This window comes from Plecotus auritus, assembly GCF_963455305.1.
Source record: "Plecotus auritus genome assembly, contig: SCAFFOLD_38, whole genome shotgun sequence".
Lineage (NCBI taxonomy): Eukaryota > Metazoa > Chordata > Mammalia > Chiroptera > Vespertilionidae > Plecotus > Plecotus auritus.
The window spans coordinates 142,230-152,585 of NW_027664297.1; the positions used below are offsets into that span (position 1 = coordinate 142,230).

The following is a 10,356-nucleotide window of genomic DNA, read 5'->3' on the forward strand; positions in this document are numbered from 1 at the left end:
TGAATTTATATGTTTAGAGAGAAAGAAAAAACACGCAAACGTAGAAAATATGTAAACTTGGAGGGCGTTGTTTTGGTTTTGTGTTTCGCTAAATGACAACAGATTTTTAATGACTGTGAGCGGACCTAGTAGGGTCAGCCTTAATTGCCATTTGCTGAGTAACTATGGTGACCAGCACCTTTCTTCTGATCCCATTAATCTCACTGAGTTTAAAGTAAATCCCAAAGGAGCTGCCGCAGTGACTGGGAGATAAATCATCATTTCACACGCACATTAAGTGGTGGCAGCCACCTTCTGTGCACGTGTGTCCGTGCCCAACAAAGAAATGAGGTGGTCCCTGATGGGCAATGAAAGCCTCCCCCATGCAGGCTCGTTGTACGAAATACAGGGAATGATCCAAACAGTGAACACGTGGAAACATGCAGGCGAGGAGGACTCGCTCCCATCCCAGCAGGCACCCTGTCCACTCCAGGCAGAGATTTCCCCGGGGAGGACTTCAGTCTCACGATAAGAACGGGAGACAGCATTTGAGCTTCTCGAGTGGAAAAGCGCATCATTGTTTAGATGATGGGGATCAGGATGCGTTGAGCTGGGTTTGGGAGGAAGAATGGCCTCACCTGGGACTGAGACTCTGTGAAGAGATGCTTGCCAGTCAGGAAGTCGGGGTGACCTCCTGAGCCCGGTTGGTGGGAGCCTCACTGGTGAGGCCCGAGGCTGAGGAACAGGCTGAGGTCCTGTCGCTGCGCGTTGGTTTTCTTCCTCACGGGCCGAGCACATCTTCACCCCCTTCCCGGGGGTGAGGGAGGGGAACGTGTGCACGCTGGGCAGTCCTCCCAGGAGCCTGGACCCCGAGGCGCTGAAGGTCTCGTGGCAGAAGTGAGCACCCCACGAACCTGGTGAGGTGTTGACATCACGGGCACGGGGTGGGTTTCCGAGGTCAGAGGAGGCTGATTCTTCTAATCCATGAGCACAAGCACTGGTCCTCCAGCCCGGAAAGCCTGTCCCTGACCTCAGCCACCCCTCCTCACGCAGGGCGACTGCCCCCCTTGGCGGTGGCCCCTGCTGTGGCCCAAGGAGAACCTTCTCTGGGAACTCGGGGATACCCAGGCCTCCCTGCACCAGGCCAGGCTGTGGCTCCGAAGACCCGTGGGAGCAGGGGGGCAACTTAGGGGGGCAACTTAAGCATCCCCGAGGCACCCGTTTCCGTTTGAGCTCCTGGAAGGAACCGTGGAGTTTCTGTATAACACAATGTGAGCACTTGCAAGTTGAGGCCTCCCCGTGTGCAGGATCTATTTCACACCGTAGTTCACCGGAATCCACCGTTTCCCTGGATCCTTACAGCAGAGCGAGAGGAAAGCACCGTTTAGAACGCTGCCTCTGCTCCTGGTGGATGGGCTTGCGCTGCGTCTCGCTGTCATTAAAGGGGCACGTTCACTCAGGCACCAGAATTAGGAAGCTCACGTCCCCGGATTTTTCTGAGAAAACCTGGTGCCCCTCTGAGGTGGAGCCAAGATCACCTTCACTGGACGGTCCATCTCATCTGAACGCTGCGCTGGGCCCGGAAGCCCTGAGTCAACCCTGCCCGCCCCTCGCACATCCTTCTGGGGCACCTCCCTCCGTGGCTGGAGCGGTTTGCTTTTCTTCTCTTTGCAAGTTGAGGGAGCTCATCGCTATTTTCCATTTAATAATCCAGAAGGATCCGGAACTTGCTGGTAAGGACACACCCAAGCTTGCCTTCTTCACACTTTGCAGATCTTTTCCTGTGAACTTGCGTCAGGTATTTTGCTTTTCGACGTGTCCCCTCTCTCCTGACCACTCAGTGCGAGGTCCATCTCCCACTGGAGCCTGTTCCTGGCAAGGTCGCCCCCTTACAAAGGGAGATTGGAGACCTGCTCCTGTCGCTTCCCGGGGATGCCTGAGGCTCTGAAGGACCCCTGCCCACCTGTAACAAGCGGCGTGGCGGCGGGTGTCTGAGGCTGCGACTGCCCGTCTGTTTCCAGATCTGCCTCTCACCTGAGTGGTGCGGACAATGGTTCACCCACCCAGGCCTCTTCCTCGGGTGTGAATCGGGGGTGGAACAGTCTCCCCCTGCGTTACTCTAAGGATTAATTAACGTAACAAATACAAACTGGTTAGAATAGCACCTGCAAATATTGCCTGTTGTAATTATTATCTAAGTTAAAAGATAGAGTTGGTCACATGGAAATTTATTCTGAATTCTAGGTTTCCCTGTTTATAGTAAATTAAAGCACCAGCCCATTGTACTATGATTTTGATATTGATCAACCTGGCATTTTTCTCTGAGAAATGCCTACTAGTTCTTATAATTCATTTTAAAAATTACCATTACCTCCCCATTCCTAGCCCAGTTGATAGGTTGTTCAGTCGTCACGGTAACAAGGGAAATTAGGCTTCTGTGTGATGGATTTCCTGGAACTGAGTGGTTTCTCAGAAAATGGGACTTTTTCTCCTAAAACAGAGGCTGTCTGGGCACATTGGGCCAGTGGGCACTCCCGCTGTGAAGGTGGGTGCGGGAAAAGGAAGGAATAGTGGTGATATCAGCTCATAAAATGCAGAAGAATCCTTCACACAGCATCTTTGGTCCTTTCATTTTTAAAAACACCTATTTTTATTGATTTCAGAGAGGAAGGGAGTGAGAGAAATAGAAACATCAGTGATGAGAGAGAATCATGGATCGGCTGCCTCCTGCATGCCCCACACTGGGGATCGAACCCGCAACCTGGGCATGTGCCCTGACTGGGAATCGAACCCTGACCTCCTGGTTCATAGGTCAATGCTCAACCACAGAGCCACGCTGGCCGGGCTGGTCCTTTCATTTTTGACTGGTTATCCCTGATGAGTGCTGATGGGTGACATGTTACTGGACTAATTCCAAATTTGGGCCTTTTTGACTGTTATCAGCACGTGTGGGATATATTTCCCCTCCTTCGTTTTGTGCTGTTCACTTTCTTCTGATCACTTTTTTGCTTGTTCTTTTTCTTTAGGTCAACTCAGATCAAAACCTACTCTTGGGATAATGCGCAGGTGATCCTGGTGGGGAACAAGTGTGACATGGAGGACGAGCGTGTGGTCTCGGTGGAGAGGGGCCGGCGATTGGGAGAACAGCTTGGTAAGTGGCACCGGACGAGGAGGGGAGCTGGCAGTCCCCGAGGCCAGCTGTGTGGGGTGATGGGCTGGGGGAGACGGTCAGCCCGGCCATGGGAACCCGCACACTCTTCAGGGCGAGTGGGTCCCCCCACACTCGGGCATCATGAGGATGCAAGCCCCTCACAGAAGCCAACGGGGCCTCCCGACTGTGACCCAGTACAGGGCCCCGTTCTTAGTCCATGAGAAACAGGCTCTGCACTGGCCTCCCTTCTCCCACATCCTCGCGACTCTTCCTCCTCGTCCGTGACGTGGTGCTCACTGCCCGACCCGACCGTGAGGCAGCATCTCCTGGGGTTTGACTGCATTTCCCTGCGACCAGTGGTGTTGAGCATCTTTCCTGGACCTACTGTGCGTCCTCTTTGGAAACATGTCTGTTCAGACCCCCTGTCCATTTTTAATTGGCTTTTTTGCTGTTGAGTCGTATGAGCTCTTTACCTGTTTTGAATATTAAACACCTATCAGATATATTTGGAAATATTTGCCTCCATTCAGTAGATTGCTTTTTCATTTTATTAGTTCTCTTGCTATGCAGGAGCTTTTTAGTTTGATGTGGTCCCACTTGTTTTGTTGTTATTACTGTTTAGATTTTGTTGGTTTTGTTCTTGCTTTTTGCGTTCCATTCTAGTATCAAATCCAATCATCTTCAAGGCCAGTGTCAAGGAGCTTACCCCGTGTCCTCCAGGCGTGTCATGGTCTGGGTCTCACAGGCGTGTCATCCATGTGGAGCTCATTCCTTCGTGGCTGAGGTAGCATCCAGTCCCATTCTTTGTAATGGCTGTCCAATTGACCCAACATCACTTATGGAGGAAGTGTCCTTGGGTTCCTGACCCCTTTGGCATACATTAATGGACCGTGTATGAAGAGGTTAATTTTTGGGTTCTCTATTTTGTTTCATTGATTATGTGCTAGTACCTGTTCTTATGCCAATATCATGCTATTTTGATGACTGTAACTTTGTAAAATAGTGTGAATTCGTGGAGTGTGATGCTTCCAGCTTTGTTCTTGCTTAGGGTTGCTTTGGCGATTCAGGGTATTTTTGTGGTTCTATACAAATTTTAGGATCATTTGTTATATTTTTGTGAACAATGCCATTGGATTTTTAAAATAGGAATTGCATTAAATCTGTAGATTGCTTTGGATAGTAGTAGTATAGACATTTTAATTCTTCTAATCCATGAGCACAACATCTCTTTCCATTTATTTATATCTTCTTTAATTGCTTTGTCTTACAGTTTTCAGTGTACAGGTCTTTCACCTCCTGGTTAAATTTATTCCTAGGTAGTTTATTCTTCTTCATGCCACAGTAAGTAGGATTGTTTTCTTAATTTATCTTTCTGATAGTTCATTATTGGTGTATAGAAATGCAATGGATTTTACAAATGTTTTTATTAACTTTTAGAGACAGAGGAAGGGAGTGGGAGAGAGAGATAGAAACATTGATGAGAGAAACATTGATTGGCTGTCTCCTGCACGGCCCCTACTGGGGATTGAGCCCAAAACCCGAGCATGTAGCCAGGAACAGAACCAGCCACATCCTAGTGCCCAGGTTCACACTCAACCAGCTGAGCCACACCGGCTGGGCTCTTCAAAGTTTTATGAAAAAGTCTCTGTTTCCTGAACATCATTGACTGAAGTGCTGGTTTCCCAGTGATGCTGGTGTATATGGATGGGAAGGTAAAGGTTTCCAAGAACAAGGCCATTTGACTGGGAGGTAACATCCCTAACATGACTTAAGAGCAGAGGTGGATGTGTCTGAATCTGTGGCTCTGGTTTAGTGCAGGGGCTGGAGCACCTGGGCACACGGGTGTGGGTGTGAGTGGCCTGATACGGGGATTGACTGAAGGCACAGATTTCACCTGGAGGAGGAGCTATTGTAGTTACACACACATTGGCCCTGAATCCAACTACATGCTGACACAACAGTGATGCTGATTGTTATCGCGAATACCTAATTTTATGACAAGTAGCATCTCTGGTTAGTGAGAGGGAGCCTGCTTTTCAGAACTTTTTACAGTTGACCCTCGAACAGCACAGGCCTGATAATCCAGCCTTCTGACCGTGTCATGGGGCGACCCCCCAGCCAGGCTGGATACATGCAGGGTTGTTACCGTATGGCGTTCTCTACCTGGGCGTCCTCCACCTGGGACACCTCCTCTCACCACCTGGGTTCCAGGTTAGATTAGGTCAGGGCACGAGAGCACTCTGCCTGGTGGGCCAAGGCCCCTTCTATTGACCTCCAAGTGTGCACCTGCAGCAGAGAAAAGCAGTCACATCGGACTCAGACTGTGGGGACGGGCTGTCCTGATGGCCAAATCCTTCGGATGCCACCGGGGTCAGTGCCTCCGGAGTCATGCTGATAAGAAAGGACATGTGGGCAGAGAGACGAGAGGCTTGAACCAGCAGCTGAGACCGTGTGCTGAACTGAGAGATCGTTGTCTCCAATGTCTCAGGCAAGGGCTCTGGCTTCCTGAGTGGGTCCTGGCATCTGTGACAGGAAGCAGCCCCTGAGCACTGGGAACCCCCACGAAGGCCAGTCCACCTGCCATCTCCCCACCAGGGGTGGTTCTCGGGCCCACACTGCCCTTCGAAATCCAAACCTGACAGCGAACCATCCGGGCCTGTGGGCTGCACAGACGTAGGAGATCACTCGCCACGCTTTCTGTAAAGAAGTGCAGAATGTAAGAGGAGCACCAGCCAAAGAGGGTTTGAAGTGACCGCCCGTCTCACAGACCTGGCTCTACTCGAGGTCCTTCAGCTCAAGTCCTGCCACTAGTCACTTAGACTTCAGTGGACACAGAGTAGCCAGTGTGGTTCAAGCTCAGATGAGCCATCTGACTATACATATTATCACCAAGTTAGACATCCTCACACATGAGAATGGTGTTGCTCTCTACCCTTCAGGGCTATTGAATAAGTGAGGGACTCTGAGGCGCCAGAGGGATTTTGACATGGATGCAAAATGTTAGTCCCTTCTTTGCCCTTGGCCCCAGGAGCTGGGGTGAAATCACGGATTTAATCATTCTGAACCCGTGGCTCCTCTGAGATGGGGCCAGATGTAACAGAGGATTTATAGGGTGTAAAATGCAGACTAGATGAGGAAAGTATTTCTGTGTTCAACCCAGTGCACCCTAAACCAGTGTCCCCAAATGACCAGAGCAATCCATGGCCACTGATTGGCACGCCCGGTGGGGGGAGGGGGAGAGATTAGTGTCCGGAGCAGCATGCCGAGCCGCCTGGGCCCAGGTGCCACCACACGTCCGAAGTGTGAAACTGTCCCTGCGTTTTTATACTTGACGTTCTAGCCGCTCATTTGAAATTTCTCAGGGTCCTTCCCTAGATGTTGTGAGAACATTGCTGCCGATAGATGGCAGAGCTGTGGGAACATTGCCATGGACACAAGCTGGGCAAAGCCCTGGAGGGCTGGTAGGCTAATCCCATTCAAGCATTTCCTGCAGAAGGCACAGCAGCTCCGGGGAACTCAGTGACACGGTAGCGCCCCCTGGTGGCCGTTCTGATCCTGGACACTCACCAAACCCCCCCTCCAACCCTCCATTGGGGACACAGACTGAGAGCGGGACCAAGTTGGTGCAGCAGACTCTGCACGGGAAATGTAAGCTTCGAGAATGGAAAACTATGAAAATTAATTATTTTGATAGAATACAAAATGGGGAAAGAAGAAAATGCCAAATAACATCAGTCCTAGAAAAGATTTCACCAGGTTCCACGGTGGCCAGGGTTGGGAAAGGAAGGAGAGACAAATTCCGTGTCGAGGATCCTGAGTGTCGGCTCCTGACCTGGCCGAGGGCTCCTTCAGGCTGTGCAGCCTCGCTGGGAGCACAGGTGAATCATAGAGAAAAAGTGCCTGAGCATCACCGAGCCCAGGGTTTGTGGAAACGACAGTGCACGTTCCCCCCACCCCAGGCCCCCGCCCCCTGTCCTACCGTCACCGTTCTAACCACACCCACGTCTGTTCCATTCTGGCAGAAGGACAGAATGACCAGGCTCTGCTTCCTGTGTTTCTTGCAGGGTTTGAGTTTTTTGAAACAAGTGCCAAGGACAACATTAACGTCAAGCAGACATTCGAGCGCCTGGTGGACGTCATCTGCGACAAAATGTCAGAGAGTCTAGACACTGATCAGGCCGCCACCGCCGCGAAGCAGAGCGCGAGGCTCAAGGAGACGCCTCCCCCGCCGCAGCCCGGCTGTGGCTGCTAACCCTCACGGGCAGCGGGGCCTGGCCACCAGCCAGCAGCATCCACGGAAGGCCGGCAGCCTGCACTCACTGCCTCAGAGACGGGGGAGCTGTGTGTCGATGGCTGTTCCACGCACTGAATGCTTGGGCAACTCCCTGAGTGGAAATGGGGCAAATACGTGATCTTAAATCCATGAGACTCCACCCACACACACCTGGTATTTGCATGTGATTTGTTCTTTGTCTTCTAGAGTCTTTATGTTTCAGATTTCTTCTCAGACTAGGCTACTGCTGGGACCTCAGGCTGTAAATTCACTTCTGCTGACTTTGTGCCACGGGTTCGAATCCTGCTGGTCACTGGCGGGGTGGAGACAAGGCGTTGCTGTGCTGGGAGGGGAGACGGGAGATCTCGCCATACCTCGTTTGCTTTGCTCTGAATTGAAAATCAAGTGGGCACAGGACTCGTGCTTTCTGAGTAAATTACCGTTTTCAGGGCAGGTGACTATACAAGGAGTGTGTCTCTTTATGAATAGCTGGGAGACCACCAACTGTAAAGAAATTGAAATATTGTTTAAGGCCCTTGCAAGATTCCTAAGAGACTGATATTCACCTGCCTGGAACTGATCTAAACTGATCGTGGCTTAGATGTTTACATGCGGGGCACCCCCCAGGACTGCTCTTTCCACTGATGCTTCCCAACACACTGGGCATTGGAGGGCACTGGCTGGCCGGGAGGACTCCACTGAAGGTTGTGCAACAGGCGTGCTGACAACAAGGGTGTGAGTGGCTGTAGAATGAGCTCCCCCATCACTTCACTAGCTAGCCCCCCATAACATGCACTACCCCCATAACACGCACTACCCCCATAACATGCAATCACCCCATAACACACACTACCCCCATAACATGCAATCACCCCCATAACACACACTACCCCCATAACATGCACTACCCCCATTACACACAACTGTCCCATCGCACACAGTAGCCCCATAACAGGCACCAGCACCACACCCTCTGGGTGCAGACCTGGGCACACATTGAAGCTCCTTCGAGCCCTCCTCCCGCAGAGCACAGCTTCCCAGCCACTGCCTCGTGCTCCCTGATGCCCATGTTTTACCTGATCAGAAGTTATCTAAACAGTATCCCCATGGCCCCAGGTTGGGAAAGAGACCACTTTCCTCTCCACCCTTTTCCATCAGCTGTTCATCCTTCTCAAGCGTCTCCCCACCTGTGAGCCTCACACCTGCCTCCGTCACTCAGATGCTGAGAGTCCGGGAGACACTCAGGACCCACCAGCAACGTGAGAGGAAGGAGGGCAAACTGTCGGCACCGCTTCTCCCTCAGACGCCCTGAGGTCCTGTGGGTAATGAGCAACCCCAGCAGCCGCTCTGACTCACTGGGTGGCCCATCCCTGCCCAGAGCGCTGACAGTGGGGAGGCAGGAAGGCGCCGGATTAGGAGGACAGCCACCTGAGGTGGGCTCACCCCTGTTTTGGGGCTCGTGTTAAAGATGTTTTTCCACTCTTCTAAAGTAGAGAATCTTCCTGTGAAAGTACTGGTGCGAGTGCACTGGATAGCTGTGGGCGGGGACAGGCACGCAGCTCAGACGCTGGAGACCACAGGGTGACCGGGCCACGGCTGAGCATCCTGCCAAGGAGCATCTGTGAACTCCACTTTCCCACCGCAGGGGAACCGGAGCTTCCTAGCTGAGAGTCCCTTTCGAAACTGCCACTTGGTGTGGGTTGCATGGAGGGAGACGTTTGTAGGAAGGATCTCACGGAACTGGAGTGAAGGGCACGGTGTGCCTTCTGTGATGCGCGTGGGGAGTCTTCTCCACTCCTGACCTCATCAAGGGATCCTCCTTCTAAAGTCAAATTTGGCAAAAAAGGATCCAGCCCAGGGTTAACTAAGGGAGCGTCTGTGTATGGCATCAAGTTATATGACTTATAAAGTACCACACTGCCGTTCCAAGGGTTTCAGCCTTTGGCCATGTGTGCCCCCCCCCCCGCTGCACACAAACATGTACACATGTATGCACATGCACACACATGTGCACACACACATGACACCTACCTTCTCCCCATCTGCCAGCAGCTTAAACAACCAAAGGTCATTTTTACTCATGGCCTCACTGAGTGCGCATTCAAAAGATGAAGACACCGTGAAATAGATCCCATTTAGCTTGGGAATGCCAGACATGCATCTTGGTCCTTGATGCTGTTCAATTAGTGTTTCAACTGTATTTTTCTTCCTCTTGACACCTATCCCCGCCTCCTGCCCCCGCCATTACTTTTAGAGACAAACCTTGACTGATCTGAGTAAATACTGCTGAGCGCTCTGGTTTGGGGATGCTTCCTTCGTTCCTAAGGTAATGGAAACATTGGGCTGAGGTGGTTTTATCAAATAGTCGTCCATGGAGCGGATCCGCATTTCAGCCTCTGGACGGTGGGGAGTGAGGAAGGTGCTGAAGTTTAAGTCCTAAATGGCAAGTCCCAGGCATCACCCCATGGTCCTGAGGTGACTGCGAAGGATCACTCGGGACCGGAGGAGCTCATGCTGCTGCTCCGCCAGCAGCTCCTCTGCCTCGGTGACCTTTCAGAGTCTCCAGGTTCCTCCTCAGGGTCCCCACGCGTCCCTCTGCTGCCTGGTGCCATCCTGCAGGCCCTGGGGATGTCCTCAGCGCCGTGCCATCCTGCAGGCCCTGGGACTCCATTAGAAATGTGTCCAGACTCGACCAGGCTGTCTCAGGGCTGAGGGAGCAGCTGCATGTGGAAAACAGATAACTCTGAGGTCATGACGAAAAACCCTTCTGGGCCTAAGTGTTTATTCAGGTTTCACATGGTATTGAGATGCTCCACCCGGTGTTTTGGGAGCTGGCCTGTGTCTGGAGAATCCTTCCCACGTGAGTTTGCACGTGTGGTTCCAGGACTTTTCCCTTGCTCTGTCAGCGTGCTCGGAGCCTTTCCAGTGGCCCCGGAAGGTGCAGCCCCCCCGC

General features: G+C 52.0%; 1 protein-coding gene across 2 annotated transcripts in view; it reads left to right on the top strand.

The window, feature by feature from the left end:
- RAB3C (RAB3C, member RAS oncogene family) overlaps positions 1 to 7,864 on the top strand; it is a 49,212-nt gene extending 41,348 nt beyond the window's left edge. For both annotated transcript variants that reach the window (XM_080688752.1, XM_080688751.1), the window contains exons 4-5: positions 3,006 to 3,130; positions 7,195 to 7,864. In XM_080688752.1, coding sequence (XP_080544878.1) covers positions 3,006 to 3,130; positions 7,195 to 7,382 — 313 coding nt within the window. In that variant the 3' untranslated portion in view covers positions 7,383 to 7,864. The remainder of the gene's footprint in view (positions 1 to 3,005; positions 3,131 to 7,194) is intronic.
- The last annotated feature ends 2,492 nt before the right edge of the window (positions 7,865 to 10,356 follow it).